General features: G+C 46.6%; 1 protein-coding gene across 5 annotated transcripts in view; it reads left to right on the top strand.

Annotated features, from left to right (window-relative positions):
- KALRN (kalirin RhoGEF kinase) overlaps positions 1-19808 on the top strand; it is a 655634-nt gene that overhangs the window by 618738 nt on the left and 17088 nt on the right. For 3 of the 5 annotated variants that reach the window (XM_036850148.1, XM_036850146.1, XM_036850147.1), the window contains one exon: positions 182-439. In XM_036850148.1, coding sequence (XP_036706043.1) covers positions 182-439 — 258 coding nt within the window. Of the gene's footprint in view, positions 1-181; positions 440-3965; positions 4090-5188; positions 5249-18988; positions 19017-19523; positions 19696-19808 lie in introns of those variants that run through there. The other 2 variants (XM_036850143.1, XM_036850145.1) reach the window with 1 other exon arrangement.

Raw genomic sequence — 19808 nt, 5'->3', positions numbered from 1 at the left:
AATAAAATACATTTTCAGAGCCCATTTATGAATATAATTCCATTTCTCAAGATAATCTTCTGCCTGCCATTTACCCTGCTGGCGGGAGGGCTGACTTTCAACCACACATTAGGATGCAGAGCAAGCCCATGTGAACCAGCCTTCCTGTGTCTGTGTCCCTCTCGCCCTTGTCTCCTGGCAGAGCGACCTGGGAGGCTGCAATGGGGTCTCATCCATGGCCGTGATCAAAGATTACTATGCACTGAAGGAGAACGAAATCTGTGTGAGCCAAGGTGAGGTGGTCCAGGTCCTTGCCATCAACCAGCAGAACATGTGCCTGGTGTACCAGCCCGCCAGCGACCACTCCCCCGCCGCCGAGGGCTGGGTCCCAGGCAACATCCTGGCACCCCTCACCAAAGCCACGGCAGCCGCAGAAAATAGTGACGGGAGCATCAAGTAAGTGCCTCGTTGGCTTCCCCGGGAGAGGAGTATGTGGATTAAAAAAAAATTCAAAACAAAGAACACAAAAATGCAAACACACGGTAGGGAATTACTGCTGCTTATTCTCGACAGTGCCACCAGAACCAAGGTTTGAGTGCTGGAACCACACGCAGCAGGGGGCAACCGGGCTGGAGCGTTCCGATTTTTTTTTTTTTTTTTTTGGTGGTGGTGGTAACAGTGGTGGTGTTCCTTTCCTTTTCATTTGTAATTTTCTGTTTGTTTGTTTGTTTTCTTTTCTCCCCCCCTTGTTAAGAAAAGAACCCTACTGAAACCCTAGGTGACAAAAGGCATGCCTCCTGTTGCTCCATTTGACCCACCACAGGATTCACTGGACTGGACTTCTATTTATATTGTATTAAATAACTGATATATATATATATTTTTTTTTTTTGATTGACACCAAAAAATTACCTTAGCACAAATGCCAGACCTGTATAGGTCAGAGGCCTGCTGTTTCTCCCAGGAGAGAGGGAACTTTTTGGTTGTCTATGGCAATTCCTCTGTACAGATTGTAACTTTTCTTTTTTTTTTTGATTTTCCCCCCTCCCCTGTCACTTTAATATATGTTCATGGTCATTTGTAAGATATTTCTTTTCCTTATTTTGGTTGCGAAGATCCTTCCAAACACATTCCTGTATAAAGTATTTTGCACTATTTAAAGAAACCCATATGGATGAAGTCAGGCTGTGCAATATAATGGAGAGTCACAATGTTCATCATTGTACCTGTAATGTAACTAATAATTTTAAATGTACTATTTTAAATATGTAAAATAAATTTTCACCACAAGCATGTTTTAATGAGGTTAAAGACTAGTTGACCCTTTTTCCTCAGTGCACTATTCCGGGACTTTTAAATGTACAAACGATTCTTCTTCTTTTTTCTTGAAGAGTTGGTTGAATGCATTGGCAGTTCTTTCCTACACAAGAAGTGCCTTTGTGGCCAGAGGTCCAACCCTAGCCTTCCCTTCTAAGCAGCCCGTGTGGGTTCTCTCTAACCTTGAGGTGCTGACGTAAACCAGTGGCTAGTGTAGAAGGCGGTGGGCTGGCTTGCGGCCCCCCCCTGCTCTCCACGCTGTGTGGTCACCGGCGGCCGGGGTGGAGGAGCTCCCATGAGATATCTGAGCAGCGACACCAACAGAGCTGCACCTCCTTGGAGCTTTCTCTAACTCAGGGACAGAGACTGCTGACCCCACCCTGGCCTTTCTAGGTAACCTCAGGCCCAGCTGGAAATCAGCAGTGGCCCCTACATGGCAACAGGCCTGATTCATTTTATCCTAAAGACACTTGGTTTCAGTACCTTTTATGAAGCCTTGGATATAAAGGCCCTCAAAGCATTGAGGTTCTTATTAATCAGTGGCTTACAGAGCTAGCTAACTCGTAATGAGTTGTGATCTAATTATCCAGGCACTCAGCACTTCTCCCTTGCATCTTTTGGTCACTTTTTCATACCTTCAATGGGAGGACTGGTAGGAAGGGTGTCAGGCTGGGCAGAAGAGAGCAGGTTCAAATACCAATTGGTCATTCGGTTCCTTGTCAGTGGCTCTTGCACAAGGGTTGGTGGGAGTGGAGCAGAGCAATGGACTAAAAGTGGTTGTCACTATTTATCAGTGAAGGACACTCACCGCACCCTCCCCAGGGCTGCTATGACCACAAGGGTCAGAGTTGGTTGTGATGCCTATGGGATAAATGTCACTGATACCCTGTTTCCACATCAGTCCCCAGGCTTGTGGCCAAGAGATGGAAGCTCCCCAAACCATGATGACGCGTTCTTCTGGGAAGAAGAATACGAAATTGAGCGTGTCCTGCCACTTGTACTAGTCTGAGTCTCCTTCTCAGTGTTACTTGTAGCATTTCTAGTTTCTCACCAATCATACTGAATGACCCAGAGGGTTGTGATAAACATAGGAATGCACCCCCATGCTCATGCACACACACACTGTGCCGGCTGCCCTAGGAGTCTTTTCAGCAGGGACCTCCCTGACTCAAGATGTTCTCAGGATGAGCCAGGGACATGGCTTTGGGGGTAAAGATAAGGGATGAAAGTCTGCAGTTAAGAGTGATATTATCTGAGGTTCATTTCGGTGACCTTTCTCACTCAGAAACAACAGTTGGAGTGAGGAGCTGGTATGCAAGGAATCCCAGGGAGCCTGCCTCTTTAGGAGGTACAAGAGAAGGGCTGGCCAAGAGATTCTTTTTTGCCTTTTGAAGGAGCCGCTTTCCAAAATAAATTTGAGGACATGACTATTATCGCTCTTTCCTACTCAGAAAGTTGATCGCTAAACCTCCACGCTATTGCTAAATATCTTGAGAACACCTTCCCCAGGGCATCCTAAAATCCCTGACATTTATGGAGTTTTGTGGAGGAAATGCTACGCATTTTGGAGCAAATCCCTTCCTCCTAAATCTCATAGGCCTCTCTCTCTCTCCCCTCTCTCCCTTGATGATTCTCTTTTCATTGAGCCCTGTCTGCATAGGCCTAAATTTGATAAGGAGACACTGAAGAGAAGCCAGCCTCACTTACTCCAGACATGACAAAACTTCATCCAAACTCTGTGACCACACCTGAAACTGATGCTGCCTGCCCAGGGTCCCTGATGCTGTTTGAGACTTGGCTTTTGGTGTCTTTGAGTCCTAACATATGTGGAACTCAAGAGCTCTGCTCTGAGCCTCTCTTTCAGGTCTGTGAAGAAATAGCTCCCAACCCTCTTGTGAGAAGGAAGAAGTTAAGATAATGTGAAGGGACATTGCCACCCTCACCTCCCTGAGAGCACGTGTTGGGTCTTCTCCCAACAGGAAAACTCTAGGACCTCTTAGTGGTTGTCAGACAGAGCCTTGTATTCACAAACACTGAGTGATGTGGAGAACATAGACCAAGAAACCCTTCATCCTAAGTCATCCAGATAAATGAGTGGTGCCCACGAGTTTATAAAGTCAAATGCCCTAGAACCTCCTATCTGTACTACGGTGTTTGGGAGTGGCCACAGCCTAAATACAAATAATGAGATGAAAACCTCAAAAGCATCCTTTTGGGTCTTTATATCTGATCCTGGGAAAGTACCAATAGCTTATACACTGTAGAATGTACTTCCCTTATCTTTCCTATTTTATCGCCCCCTCCCCACAGTCTTCTCCCATCCATCATACCCTTCAGGAAGGGAATTCCTGAGTCCTATAAGGCCTCATCAGTATATGAAAACTTCCCTCGGTAGAGTTTAATCACTTAGTACTCAGACTTGCCTCAAATGCTACAACCAACCTTGTACATCTATTGGGAGGGGTCAGAGTTCATCCTCACTCATTTCCTGTTGGAGGTGAGATCTGCTGCCAGCCACCACAGGAGCTGGTGTGCAGGTTTGGGGCCTCTGAAGCAGGGGCTTGACTGGAGCGCCTCACCTACTGACTCACCCAAGGGTGGCAAGCCCACCCACCGCCTCACTCTGCCCTGACCTGCCATTTTGATTGGTGCATTTTTTGGTACAACAGGAAGTCATGTTCATGGCATACTCTACGCATGAGAAAGCGGGCGGAAGTGGAGAACACGGGTAAAAATGAAGCCACAGGGCCTCGTAAACCCAAGGATATTCTGGGCAACAAAGTCTCTGTTAAAGTGAGTAAGGTGTTCCGGAGCTGTGTCCGACCTCTCATCTACTCCCACCCTGCAGCATTCTCACGAGGCAACTTGGGTGGATGGGGACCAGAGGGGAAGTAGTTTAGTAGGATTTTGCATGCGAGATCAATTTATTTTTTATTTTTTATTTCTCCTGGCAACTTCGAGTCAAATAAGTAAGTATCTCTTTTTTTTTCTTTTATACCTTCCTCCTTATACTGTGCAGATGTTTTATAGCAAAATTATCTGCAGTATTGTTTATTCTCTTAAAAATGCAAGATGCTTGACTCATATTAAAGTACTCAAAGCCACCATTCAGTATCCTAGGTTTGAAAATACATGCAGTGTAAAGAGATTAGAGATGCTTTCCAAACCTCCAACCCTTTGAAGTCTGAGGTTTGGAATTTAAGGGCTACTGTGTCCTTGGTGAAGTTTCATTTCTTTTCCCCAGAATTCGGATGCCATCACCTTCAGGCCTTTGCATGGGCAGAGAAGGGAGGCACATTGATGAAGCCCAAGTTTTTGCTTCGTAACAATCCAAATGTTATAGTGAACTCACTGATTCTAAGCTTTGACAGACCCTTGTCCCCCATCTTGAAACGATGTGATCTGTTTTCCTTACATTGGGTGCTCAGAAAAGTCATGGCTCTGGACAATGGAAATTAGACCGCTGATGTTTAATATCGTTATAATGTGTGATTATCTACCTGAGTCTTCCTGAGCAAAATAAGAACAATCAAAACCCATTCTAATGTCCTTCTTGGGGAAAAGAAATTGTACTCTCTCCCTCACCCTCATCTGGGAAGTCCAGCCTCACAGAAGACAACAATTTAAATTCGACAGCACTCATGCTTCATTTGGTTGCTTCCATTGCTATTTCCTGTGAGATGAGCAGCTTACACGATCCCAACCTCCTCTCCCTGAAAAGAGCATGCTGCCGCCCTAGGTGATCCGCACCCCACCTTAGCAGTACCTGGTTTTTCTCTGCCCGATTTCCCATTGTCCATGCTTCTTTCAAGTTCTCCCCACCCTCTAGCCAAAGCTGCCTGTGTTCTAACTGTGTTCTCTTTCTTCCCCCTTCCTCATGCTTCCCATCAAGGAGACGAACAGTTCCGAGGAGTCAGAGTGTGATGATCTTGACCCTAATACTAGCATGGAGGTAGAAGCAGCTATTGTTGTCCTCTTTCCTACAATGATTGTCTTTTTTGATGTGTTCTGTAACAGTGACCTTGCTAAAAGTGACCAGCCAGTCAAGGATACATTGTGATATTAGAGCATCTCTCGGTGTCCCATCCAACTTACAGAAAACAAAACAAAACTTAATTCAGTTTGATTCTGATAGAAAACTTTTCCTAGGTGCATTATTTAAAACTTCTGGTTCTCTTGAATGCTTGCTTAGTATTTTCTTCTTTGGCAGATTTGGCTTTGTGTAGAAAATATCCAACTTTGTAATTGGAAACTTAGAAAACATTTTTTTCATGGAAAATAGCATTATAAAGAGTGGTTGGTTCCCAGCTAAAGATAAGAACTCATTTGTTTTAGTTTCTCCTTCCTCCCTTTCCCCTCTTTTTTTCTTTCCCCTTTATGTTCTTTTTCTTCTGGGACTTATTCCTCCCTGAAGGCTCCAGTGAAATCATGGAGTCGGTATGGTTTGGGGAAATGACCTGGCCCCTAGTCACTGTGTATAGCTGGCCAATAGCAAATGAGGAGTGACCACAGCAGCTCCAGAAGCCCCCCTTCCCCAGCCCCCAGGACTCCTGGGCAGTGGCTGTTCCTGCCATGAAGGAAAAGAGCCCTGGGCACCACCTCCCTCCTGCAGGCCTAGCAGAGGCCTCTCTAGAGACAAGAAGGCTGAAACCTTGCCCGGGGGCCTTTCTCATACTCCAGGGTTACAAAGATGTGGAAGTGAAACCAGTACCTCCACCAACAAGAACATCCAGTCAACTTCCAGGTCCTTCTAGGCCAGGAACTCTTTGGGGTAATAGAAATAGGACTCTCACATGGCTTGCCACTGAATGACAAGCATCATAAATTTACAACACCTAGAGAATTGGAGCAAACTTGGCTTTCCCTGCCATTTTGCCTTTCAGAGTAAATTGAAATGCTTTTCTCCAAATCTGTACCCACATCCCCGATAATGGATAAAAGTTTAGAGATTTCTTCTGTGCACAAAATACAGAATATTTTTTTTAAAACCTTTTCCTTTTTATAGCCCTACGCTTTTCACTTAACTAGATGGACCTTTATTATTCTTATTCTAATTTGACCTAATCCCAAAGAAAGCCACCACCGTATTATGACAACCACCACAAAACCCAAGGAAGACCATGTGGCTCCAGGAGGGGTAAGTCAGTGGTGGAAGGCACCAGTTGAGTTGAATCAGGCCAGAGACCAGTGGTTGAAAGTGGGAGTTCTGGCAGAATCAAATAGTCCCCTATGGCTGTGGGTGTTGCCATGGAGCGAAATCTGGCAGATGTGGGCCAGGGCAGCGCTCCCCTGTGGGAGGAGGTGGATATGGCATTCATAGCCTAAATGTATCTTAGAGAATGGGGAAGGCGGGGGAAACTTCTGGCTCTGCTTTCCTTGCATTTCATAGGATAGGCACCAGCTCCTGGGAAGCCCACATCTGTCAGCCTATAGATGCCTCATGGCACCTGTATCTCCAGACCTCAGTATTGCTGGCATGTACTGAAAATGTCATCTGCAAATACATGGAGAGGGAAAGCCAGGTATCTGTGTTCCACAAGGCAATTTGGGACGTTTTTCAGCTCTGGTGGACTTTCCCACTCTGCTCTTTAAAGGAAGAATTGGGCCCAGGGAGATGTGGGACCAGATGAGCAACATACACTGAGAAGGTTAACTGATGCACTCCGACGCTCCATTCAACATTTAGATAAGCAAAAGCTTGCACGCGCGCACGTCTTAGCCCTGCTTTGTGAATTGCACACGTTTCTAGGGTTCTTATTCAGCCAGGGCTTGCTGCCCTTTGCATGAGCTGTGTGAGATGGGTCCCAGGGAGGTGCTGTGGGTGCATAAGGAAAGGTGTTAGGATGTCAGTGCTGAACAGAAGAAAGCCGAAAACTGTATCGATGCGTGTCTGAAAAGTTTTCAAATATAATAAGTTGAGGCAGAACTGGAACTCTTGAGGGGTCATGTGGTTGGAAGCTGCAAATATTCTGGTTAACCCAAGGTTTCTGTAGTAGGTGTGCCTGCAGCCCTTGTATATTCCTTATGGATCCTTGTAGGGGTCAGCAAGCTCTTCTGAACTGTGTTGCCATGTTGAAATTAACTCTGAGCACATAAGCAGGTGCTGAGGGGAAGCAGGCATCTTGGCACTGCTAGTATTTTCAGACACGGATAACAAATAAGATATAGAAAGTCAACCTATTCAATATGAACTGAGAATTTTCTCAAGGGGTAGGTAGGTAGCGCTTTATTGCAATGTCCATTGTAGAAGAAAATGGCCGGGGGTGCCTACTGAAAAGAGCTAAACCTTAAAGACCCAGTTTGAGAAATAGGTGGGCTGGCCACCTCATAAAGGACTCTTGCTGTTAAACTGATAGCTTTGGGCATTATTACCAGGCCTAGCTTGGCCCCCAACCTCACTCTTGTCTTTTGAACCTGATGACTGCAATAGGTGTTGTCTCATTGGGAGCATGTCCCTGTGCCCTGCTGAGCTGAACTGCAACTCCTGTGGCCTGTGCTAAGATCCCTGCGCCTGGTCCCCCAGCTGACACCCCTGCCACATACCCTGTGCACTGCTCAATGTTAGATCTCCGAATGCTAAGTCCTGCCCTGCTGACTGCCCACCCTTGACCTGATGCCAGCACGTTGATTCCAAGCCTAGCTGTGTGTAGGCTCTTATCTCCTGCCTCTGCATGAATATCACTTCCAAAACATTCTGATTCTCAGTTGGTGGGTTGAAGGGCTCCTTTAAGGAGCAGTTTCCTGGGGTCTTTGCTTACACGCCAGCTGCTTGCTCCCCTCAGGGCTGGCGTATGTCCCAACATACTGTTTTAGGGAGATATATAGGCACATCCTTGAAAGCTAATTAAGAGGAGAATAAAGCACCTTGAATCCTAGGAATCTGATTTACAAAGCTTTCCGAGAACACCCAGTTATATAAAGGGAGGCAGTTCTGCTCTAATGTGTACATCCTTTTTCTTCCCCTGTAGAGACATGCTCGTGAATATTCTCAAGCACAGACCCACCTCCCACTCCCAGCACCACAAGCCACACCACCAGCTGCTGCAGGACTGGCTCTGGGTCTATGCGATCCCCTCGTGGCCACAACCCCCTTCCCTCCTGCTGATCCGTGGGCACACCTCAGAGGGGACCGTTCTAAAAATGACACAGATCTGTGCACAGTTCAGCCTTCTTCTTTACCCTGCACTGATTACACTTTGGGGGTGGCAGTGGAGGGGGATATTCTATATGAGAGAAATGTCTCTGCACGGAAGAAGAGTCAAATCAGGCTGGAAATCAAACACTAGGCTCTCTTGGGAACGGGTGAATATTAATTCATTTTTTCCAGTAGAGCTTAGACTGCTGATTGCCTTTTATTGACAAGGTAGGCAGGCGTGATGGTGGGCTGGACGCCACATGCCCACCTGCCAGCTTCTCACCCTGCCCTGCCCAGGCTGGAGCCAGGGCTGGAGGCTCAAGGCTCAGAATCCCCCCTCTTAGCTGACACCCATCTCTGAGAAGCATGGATTTTTTCTGAGCTGTACTGGATTTCTCCCAGGACCCAGGCTAGGAAGGTTCCCACATCCGTGCCACGTCTGAAACGTGGTCTGTCAATGCTTGGGTTTTGGCATCTACCCTCCAACCCCAGCACTGCCACTTGCCCGCAGCAGACACTGGAGTAGGAAGGCCTGACCCAGCCTCCCAGTCCCGGGCCTCGGTCTTCAGCCCGGCTTTTATGTCAAGTCCAATTAATTAAATGCATCTTAATTGTTTTGTTAATGCCCAATACCACTTTTAGCAGAGATAGTCAATCCATCAGAGTAAGAGGTTGTCATGATTCCAAAAAGACTGCATCTCTGCCCCAGCCATTTGACGCAGGGCCAGCCTCCCCCACGGCACAGGCTGCGTGCGGTCATGATGCCAGCCCCCAGGTATTTAGCTCCGGGTGGAGGTCGGGGTGCTTGCTGTGTAAGAACCGGCTTGGGATCCTGTGGGAGAGAAGGCACTTGGAAAGGTGAAGCATAATTTGGAAAGAAATTTCCAATTAGGGTAAGATGCATAGACTCTCAGAGTTGATGGGAACTTGGAAAACTTTAGTTAACCCTATCCCCTTCATTTATTTACTCTTTATGGTGGTAAAATATACATGACGTAAAAGTCACCATTTTTACCTTTTTTAAGTGGCATTAAATGCTTTCACAGTGTTGTGCAGCCGTCACCATTATTCATTCCAGAGCTGTTTCATCATCCCAAACTGAGACTGTAGCCAGTAAACAATAACTCCCCTTTACTCTCCATCCCTCCAGCCCCTTCCAAGACTTTGAGAAGAGGAAACTGAGGCAGAGGAAGTTGTAACTTCCTGTTCTAAAGTGAGCAGGTGCCCTGAAGGCAGTTTCTGGTTTCCCTAGCCCTTGTTCCCCACCCAACACCATCCTGCTCCTCTCTTGGAGCCCCTCCCACCTCCAAGTCCAGGTTGGTTTTAATCTAAAACACAGATTCTGGCAGACAAGGAGACGTGCCTTCCAGGGCCAATTTTCCTCTGTGAATTTGTTACTTAACTTTCCAGCTCAACAAAGAGGAATATCTTTTCTGCCCATCCCAGCCCTCCAAGGCTGAAGTAGGACTTAGATAACAATCACACAAAGGCAGTATCACATGGAAAGAACACTGGACGGGAGCCAGAAAACCTGGACTGCAGGCTGGGCCCTGTCAGCTATGAGACCTCGGGCCAGTCAGCCTTTCTGAGCCTCGGGGTTCTCTGTGGGAGGTCGCACAGCTCCTCGGGCACGGGTGTTTATGTAAGGGACATGAGCCCTTTGAGCCTTGTGCAGATCTAAGGTGTGATATCCAAAGACTTTGCTCTCCTGAACGTCTGACTCTGACAACAGTGAGACCCCAACAGGAGAGAAAATAGAAGATTCTGTGCTTTGCCCCAGAAACTTGCTTTGCAGGGGGTGTGGCGGGAATGGCCTGGGTACATTTCCTCCCGAGACCCAGCTGGAGCGTCCACTTCCGGCTCTGGGAAGGGCTTGAGTGGCCAGAGCTGAACTTTTCTTTCCCTCCCCAAACCCACAATTCCCCAGGCCCAGCTTCCACGTCTTCAAAGAGCTAGGCTGCTGCTCCCACCTCAGCTGCCTTGGCGCCTTGTCCCAGATTCGGAGCTTCAAAATAACCTGGCCAGACAGATTGAAGGAAACTTTTACACCCCTAGTCGGGTGACTGACCTCCTGGCATCACCAGTGTTTCTACCGGTGCCTGTTTCTGCATTTTATAAAAAGAATTTTTTATGAAAAGAACTCTTTGGAGAACAAGTGAAGCATCACACGCCTCTCGTTTTATTTTTACAAAATATTTTCTTTATAATAGACCTGATAGGTTGGGCCCGGAGACTGACTCTGCTTTGCCTAGCTCTGTTCTAACTCCACATGCAGATTGATTTATGTTCTGCCACTGGGAGAAGGATACTAAGCAGACTGGAGCTGGCGTTTCTCCCTCCCGGGAGGTTAATTACAAAATCTTCTACAGCATTAGTCTGTCTATCATGCTTTCTGTTCCTTCCAACCGCCTGGTGAAATTCGGTTTTCTTACCCTCCTAGAAGAAACAGGTTCAGAAAGGTCATGGTCATACAACCAGGAAAAAGGGCAGGTCTTGACTGTGGTGCTTTGAGATGCCAAACGTGGCAGGTGATAGGATGTCTGCTCCCCAAGGGAGGCCAAGGTACTTTCCTTAAGGAGGGTCAGTTTCAGGCCCTCCCCTGTTGCATATTTGCTTGTTAGAGGAGAATTTCTTCCTCAACAACTTTTTTAATCCCTTGACAGTTGGGCTAATTATTTGGCCTCACCACACCCCTTTCCCAATGACTCAGGAGTCCAGCCACAAAAGCCAAGAAAGAGGTCCAATTTCAAGGGCCGGAAACGTCTGAATTGGTTTCTCAGACCAGCACAGTCACTCAGCACACCCTCACCCTCGTCTGCAGGCCTAGCCCCTTTCATTTAGGTCATACACCAATACGATTACTAGGTGCCACTGACCCAGGAGAAGTCGCTCTCAGAGCCAGCTATCAGCGGGGCAGAGGTCACCACCTCCGTTGCCCACACCCCGTGCTGTCGAGATCCATCTACTGGCTCACTCAACGTGTTTTCCTAATCAACTCAATATAACAAAAATCAGTTGACAAGGCATTGCAGCGAGTACTATGGAGGGCCAAAGAATTATGTAAGATCTGGTCCCACCCAGTGCTTACTACCGTCACGTGAGGGAGGCAGCTCTGATTAAACGCCTGCGTTATACAGCAGACTTTGAAACTTGCTCTAATGGAGGCATGGAGCCATTCATGTACTCATTCAGTGAATATTTAGATACCCACTCAGGCCCTGGGCTAACAACAGTAGCTACTCTTTATCAGCCTTTCCTATATACCTGGCTCCGTGCTGAGTCCTTTCCTCCCAACAGCACCCTGACGTAGGTACTATTATCATTATTTTTGTTTTACAGGTGAGAGAGCACAGAGAGGTTAGTAACTTCCCCAAGGTTGTGGATTCACAGCCTGTCTCCCAGGATGCCGTGAGCATGGTCATTGGCTTCACACGATGGCAGGGTATGGGTTGGAGGGACTGATAGGATGGAAACAGTCTTGGAAAAGGGTGAAGGGTCAGAAAAGGACTTGAGCAAAGGCCCAGAGGTATGACAGTGGCTGGCACATTTTGAGAAGAGACTACGGTCTGGGTAGCTGGGGTTTAGGTATGTGGGAAGAGTGGTGGGAGATAAAGCCTGGCTGGTGCGTTGAAACCAGACTCTGAAGGCCTCAGGGGACTTGCTAGGAAGCCTGGACTTGGTCCAGTAGACAGCGGGGAGCAGTCGAATCTTGTTAGGCAGAGTCAGGGTGATTCATTCTGGACGTTAGGAAGATCACTGGCACCTGACTGAGAACAGTGGGGACAGGCAGGCCCGCTGGAGGGCTGTTGCCATCGATCTAATGAAAGGTGGTAAATACCTGACCCTGATGGGCGGGACAGGGAGAGGAATGAGCGCTAGCGAAAGGCAAAGGAGGAGCAGTGGGGGAAGCAGAGATGACAGCGGCTGAGTGCAGCGGGGGATGTCAGGGAAGGAGCATCGGGCGTGGGAGTTCCCACAAATCAACCTTCCACTCTCCCGTGTCCTCGGAACACACTGTAACCTGTCGTGGGTCCACAGACCCTGGGAGGGTGTTTCACTCAATAAAAGAAGCTTAGGGGATAGGGGTATGATCAAGGTCAAATCATTGAGGGAGGAGACCCTCAGAACATTCATCTATAATGACTTTGAATATTCAAAGTCAAGATCTTGGCTTCCAAGTTGCAAACGTGACTTATAGAAGGGAGGTGATAACACCACCGCTGCACCATCCCACCCTGCAGCCCCAGCCCTGTCCTGACAGACTTCTCTGTGGCTGACAGCCCCGGGAGACCAATGCATGCACAGCAGTAAACCCCCTTTCCATTCCTTTCCCCTCTGCTGTTTTGTGAGACAGGTGATAGATTTTTTTTTCATTATTCTATTAAAGTCATATTTTTATCCTTTTTATTTTTGAGAACACAATAAATGTTCTTTAAGCAAAACACCGAGGAGGAATAGGAGAGGGGTTTGGACTAGAAGTTCCCGTGAAACAATGTGCTCCACACATGGACATTCATAGCTCTATGCAGCAATTAGTGCTTATACGTTCTTCCCAGGAACACATGGAACTTTTTATGAAATTTGACCATGTACTACTCATAAAGCAAAACCCATCGAAAATCAAGGAATCAGTATTGTATAGACCAAATTCTCCAACCACAATGCAATTAAGTTAGAAATCAGCAAGAAGATAATTTTTTTTAAACCTCATACATTTGTAAATTTTAAAACAATGCTATTGCAATGGGGTCAAAGAACAAAATGGTTGAAGAAAAATACTTAGAGCTAAATGATAATGAAAATACTTGGGAGGTACAGAACTAGTTCAAAGAGAGAATTCTATTGCTGTTCAGGATTGTGCTGCATTTATGTATTTTTTTTAACTGCAATTTATGTCCTCTTAAGAGATGAGCAGAGGTAGGAATATTTTCTAAATTTTTAGAGAAATGTTTTCTAAAAAATTAGAAAATCGTGTCTGGTTTCGCCAGATTGGAAACATGAAGGGTTAAACCTCCAAACCAGAAATCATACCTCAATTTTTAGAAAGTGTTTTTCTGGTATCTGTTCATTTTATTGCCAAATCTCATCATCTAAAATCCCTTTCCTTCCTCCTCTGAACACAGATTCATATGAAACAAGCATAAAGAGAATAGAAAGAAGAGGCAGAAGACAGAAATGTTGTTTTATTCAAGGTAGCTCTGAGTTGAGTTCAGGACATTTGAGTTTCGTTTGACCATTTTTATTCCCTCAGCGCTCTCGATATGTAGTTTTGAACTGTGTTTTGTGACAGGTGATGAGGGATTTAGAAAAAAACAGGTATTTTTCTTCTGGAGTCAGTTGACACCTGCTTTTCTAGGCAGATGGGACTTCACCCTCACTCTCAGGTCTTGAAGTCAGAATCTTAGACACTGAATGGCAAGAAAAATAGACTCCAGATTTCCTCAAAGCTCAGCGTGTTATTCATTGCTGGTTGATTTCGCCTGTGATTCTTTCCTGTTACCTCACTGCCCTGCCGTTTTGAAGAAAAATCAAGAAAACGAATGGAATTCTCTCCGGAAGGAAGAAATTGGGTTGCTGATGGACCGCGTCGCGGTGGTTCTAGGAGGACGCACTACCGCCTGCCGCCCTCTGCTGTTCAAATAAAACCAGGCTTCCCAGCAGTTCTTTCCTACCCGGCCTGTACCAGCCTCCTCCTCCTCCTGTACTTGGGTCTCCCAGAGGGAGAGCGTGCATTTTATGTAAATGTCTTCTTCCCTCCACGGCCACTTCCATTTTAGATTCCAGATCTCTCCTCCTGCCCAGCCACCACTTTACATGGCCCCCAGACTGTTTCTAAGGAAGGAAAATGTTAGGGTTTAAGAAATAGGTGCATCTTATGATTAACCCTCTGGGTCCCAGACTGATGCCTCAGGTCCCTGCCCACACCACCGGTGATCATAAGACAAGGTGGTCAGGAGACCTAAATTCTAGTCTACTCATTGAGTGGCCTCAGTTAACTTGATTTAACAAATTTTACTTGATCTTTGCTATGTGCAAGGTGCTATGTTAAGCAACATGACAAACGGTACATAAAACAGATGAACAGGTTACTATCTTTGAAGGATTCACAAGTCTGGTGGGGCAATTAACATGCAGGGAAGATGTGTTGATAGATGGCGGCACGTGATCAGAGCCATAGGGAGCGGCCTCTGGAAGAGCAGAGAGGAGAGGAAGATCACTGCTGGCTAAATCTCAGACCCTGACTGACCAGTGAGATTCCAGAACAAGTCAAGTTCCAGGTTAATGGAAATCGGGAAACACTCCAAGTTCACAGCAAGGCATTTTCTCAACTCTCCTCCCCCAAATTAGGACCCCACCATTTCACATTTTCATTGATTTAACAAATATCAACGGAGCACTTATGTGCTAGGTATTACGCTAGGCTCTGAGGCAATGACAATGAAATGAAACATGGCCCTTGCCTGCATGGGCCTTGTAGTCCATAGGGAGCCGTAGGCAAATACAAGATACAGTGTGAGAAGGTTGGCATGACTCTTCTCCAGTCCATACTCTGATTTGCTTCAAAACAGAAAGAGAAAAAACGAGGGAAGAATGTCCTATGGGCATAATCCAGAGTCACAGAAAAACATTGGTATGGACTTTTTCCAGGCTCTTGGTCCTTGCTGGAGGAGTTTGCAGAGGAGGACTGGGTAGAGATGAGATGTAGAGCAAGGATGGAGATTAAAGGTCAGCAGGCAGGCCTTTGACATCGATGACAAAGTCTCGCGATGCTTTTCCCCAGACCTTGCCTCTGCACTGAGCACTGAGGTGGGAAGAGCTCTGGGGGCCAGTCCCCCGTCACTGTCTCCGTAAGGCTGCACTTACTTCCCTGTCTCCTCTGGAAATGGGAATAAGTAACAGCTGCTCGGCATCTCTTCCCAGGGCTTTGGAGGGGCAAGTGAAGGAGTTTGTGAGTAGTTTATGCAGGCCATGCGAGGTTAAACAAATCAGTGGTGGTATTACCATTGTCAGCAACACCTAGGCCAGCCAAGAGGCAGCGGCGTGAAGACGGGTGCCTTCCACAAGCCGCCTCCAGAGAGAGAAGCTGCAGTTAAGCCGTATTAGCAGCCTTTCTCTCCAAAGTCCCCACTAAGGTCTACACGGAAGCTAGGAAGATTTTCTTTCTAAACGGTGCCTGTGTTTAACGGTATACTTAACACGGTTGGGGTTGTGACGAGAAAGAGGAATAAGGTAAGAAATTCTCTAAGCAGCCGTTTGGGATGTTTATAAAAGTACTGCCACAGTGCAGGTTTACGAAACCCCACTTAAATTTTTATAACGTAGGAAACCGCCATTTGTCTCTTCCATTTGTCATCTTTCTCCTCTCTGTGTCTCCTGGCATGGACTCGATGTCTTGCTCCCTTGTGGATTCCCATCACGATGGGAAATACAGGCCATCGAACAAAGCTGGCAGCATTCCCGAATCTTTTTCACCCTGGAGTCCTTATGATTGGGTGGGGGTAGGACGAGGGAGAGGGCAGTGCTCCGTGTTCCCTGGAGGCTGGCTATTGCCATCAGCCAGGCTCCCTCCTGGACCCTGTGGGCCATTTAATTCCATCTTTCCCACTAGACCATTGGCCCAGTGAGGGCAGGCCACCACCACCTAACCAAGGTAAATGGTTCGTGAAACCATGACCGAACCATTCACGAACTGAGTTCGTGAAACTCAGTAAATCTTCGTGAAATAGATTGAGCCCTTCAGTCAAACAACTTTCCAGGTGGGCATTATTGTCCCCAGTTTACAGATAAAACCGAGGCCTCAGGTGCTTGGGAATGTTGTTCAAGGCAAGGGAGTATGTCGGCTTAGGGTCTGGATACTACGTACTCTGTCTGCTGCCAGAGTTTACGGTCCCTCCTGCAACCCACACTCTTAAGACCCTCTTCTCTCAGAGGCCGTGGATTTTATTGTTTTTTAATCATTTTCCAAAACGTTTGCATTCCATTGTGTTTGAAAATAGACTCTATTCAAATAGTATTATACCCAGGAGTAATTATGTTATAGATCTTTTGGTCCCACTTCCAGATTCTATGTATGAATCAGTCCTAAATTCGTTGGAGAACTGAAATGTGGACATAGGTCAAATACTCATTCAACCAACACGTATTAAATGCGCATTACGTGGCAGACCGGGGGCTAGAGGCCTGAGGTACAAAGATGAATAACAAATGGTTCCTGTTTTTGAAGAACTTATGGTCTAATAGCTCTTAAGTGAACCATTTTTTCCTTAAAAAAAAAATGTTACAAAAGTGAGACATACTGACTGCAGAATATTTGGAAAGCCCAGGTAAGAAGAAAAAGAAAAAAAAATCACCAATGTGCAGATGTTTTATAAATCCTGAGGTCAGGGCCTATGTCTTAGCATCTCTGTATCCACAAAATCTCACACCAGCCTGAAGAAGCAACGTTTTTTGAATGGGTGGACGGCCACCCTTCATCTCATCACCCTGAGAAAACCACTATTAACATTTAGGAAATATTCCTAGTTTCCTTTTCTTTGACTGTGAAATGACTGGTTCGATGTCATTCTCCCGCCTCACCTAAGTCAGGTGGACCAATTTATGGCCTCCTTAGCACCCCCTACAAGTGATGCTGGACTGCCCACCATGTGTACTGGTAGTTTAGTTAATTTTTCAACTGGAGCAACTCTTTACACGTCTCTGCCTACCACGGCCCAGGGCCTCTTCACATAGAGGTGGTTTCTAAGGTGTGGGAAAAGCAGTCGCTTTTACCAAATGCCCCATGCGTCCTCCACACCCACCCCCAGAAAAGACTCAGGGGCAGGAAGGTCGTTTATCTGAGATCAGTTCCCTTGGATGGAGGGGAACTTTCAGCAGCTTTGCTCAACAGGCTGCATGTTGATTCACCTGAGGCAGCTTTTAAAACTGCTGATCCCAACCCCACTTCACACCAATAAAACAGAATTTCTAGGCATGAGGCCCAGGCACTGGGTTTTTGTGTGTGCTTTTAAAGCCACCTGGGTCAAGGATTGAGAACCGTTGATTTAAAAGCAGGCCGGGCAGTGGTGTGAGTGGCCTTTGAAGACTAGTATAGGGCACCGTGATGGTCAGAGTCTTGAGACGCTCAGCCCCGGGACCTGGCGTTGCAAGAGTTTTCTGCAGCCTGCTTCGTGAAAAACCTGGGTGGTAGGTGCAGGCAATCGGTTTGCAGAGGGGAACTCAGAGGAGGAAATGATATCTTTCTCCAAAGGGCTCGTATGGATGCCTGTGTCAGGTAAAACCACACAGAAGCCAAGTTCACCTATGACTTGGGTAAACTGGGGAGATAAGTGTGACTGCCCCAACAGACGATTTGCAAGGCACATGAGCCTCCTAGCTTCATTATGGAGGGAAGAAGAATTTTGCAAGATAAACTATTAGAGATAAGCCCCTGCAACAATAGGCCTCTTAGCAGAAGGGAGATGATTAGAATTAGATAATCTTTATTTAAACAGTCATTGAATACTTGTTATTTGTCAAGCATTGTGTGACACACAATATTTCATTTAATCTTCATGATAACACTTTGTACTAGGTATTAGTTATCACCATGCTACAGTGAAGGAAAGTGATGATAGTAAGTTTTTAAAAACGAGGATAAAATCACATTAAGCAAAAGAGGTAGGCCCCAGCCTCTCCTACTGGGAAGCCCAGATTTTGTTCACCCCACCCAGCTTTATGACCCAGACTGTAGGATTAGAGGTAATACAAAAGATAGGAGAAAAACCAAGGCAACATCTTCTCAAGAAGGGGTAATGGCCAGTCGACTGTAAGATCCATGGGGTCACAAAGCAGACACTGTAGTGTGCAGGGGGGCTCCAGCACGGCCTCTGCCAACCAGCCACGTGACCAGATAGGTCACTAGGGCAGCCCAAGTCTCTGCTTCCTCAACCATGCAGCCAAGAGGGCTGTGCAGTGCTTTTCAAGTTGCCCTGTGGAGGCCTGGGCTACAGGAGCCGTTCAGGGGGGCAGGATGGACAGCTGGGACTCCCCTCTTCCCCCTTCAACCAGACAAGCTCTGCATTTAGCTGCTGGAAGGAAACCACTGGGCTGGTTAACGTCCAGGACTCTTCCAGTTTAGTAGATGTCAGTTGCTCTGTAGATGTCAGTTGCTCTGTTTTTGGAAATTCCCGATGCTGGGAGGAATCAGTGCCATCACGATGCTGGAGTGCACGTTGAGGTGGGGGAGAATGGGTTTTTATGCACATGGCAGGGAGCAAGAGCAAGCGAGGGGACGGAGGGTAACGAGGCCGGCTGTGGCCAGCCCAGCTCTGCAGTCACAGTAAACCTGCCTGCGGCCCGGGCTGCCCAGAGGGAATGTAAACAGTCAGAGCAGATGGGAAAGTAAACCAGGTGCCCTTGTTGTTACTGCAATAGTGATGCAGTCACGAGCCACAGGAGCTGGGCTCCTCGCTTCTCGCCCCAAACTGTACTTGCTTTTTACTCACTAGGATAGAAGTCTCCCATTCTCTTTTAGTAGCTTAGGATTTAAGCAATTTTCTGTTTCTTTGTGTTTTTCAGATCTTAAATCCAAATTTCATCCAAGAAGGTGAGTTAAAAAGTGGCAGAATTGAGTACGTGGCGATTGGCTAAATAAATTATGGCAAATCCAGCACTGAGGTAGCACCTTTAAACAACGGTGATACAGTTCTCTACTTACGGACAAGGAAAATGTTTAGGATACACTGTTAGGGTGAAAAAGACCACACCTTGTAATGTGTGTAATGGGATCCACTTTTTGTAAGAAAATATGTGTTTATATAAAGTCCAAAAGGATATATACCAGACTGTTCACAGTAACCCCTGTGTGATGTCACCATGGAGCTTTTTTCTTCTCTTTTTTAATCTACATTTCCTAATTTAATCTAAAATAAACACTTATTACTTTAAAAATACTTTTTCACGGGACACAGGTGACTCTACAGAGTTAAGCTGAAGGTTATTTGAATCGTTACACAACATGGGTGGGGAATGAGAGGGCTGTGTTATAAAATAGCTGTTTTATTCTGTCTGTTCTGAATGATGCAAATTTATGTCGATGTTGATTTGACCACAGTGGCGCCAGAATTCCTTGTGCCCTTAGTGGATGTGACCTGCTTGCTTGGGGACACAGTGACACTGCAGTGCAAAGTCTGTGGGCGGCCAAAGCCCACCATCACCTGGAAGGGTCCAGACCAGAACATCCTTGACACTGACAACAGCTCAGCTACGTACACCGTCTCCTCCTGGTAAGCTAACGTCCCCACGTCAGCAACCCCAGCACCTCAGTGCGGTACCCGGAGGCTAGGTCTGACATGTAGCTCCTGTTCTGGTTACTTGGTCTCTCAAGAGAAGAGCTGCC

The sequence above is a fragment of the Balaenoptera musculus genome, chromosome 4 (genome assembly GCF_009873245.2).
Source record: "Balaenoptera musculus isolate JJ_BM4_2016_0621 chromosome 4, mBalMus1.pri.v3, whole genome shotgun sequence".
NCBI lineage: Eukaryota > Metazoa > Chordata > Mammalia > Artiodactyla > Balaenopteridae > Balaenoptera > Balaenoptera musculus.
The sequence above is the reverse complement of the archived record's forward strand: the minus strand, read 5'-3'. Positions and strand labels throughout refer to the sequence as shown.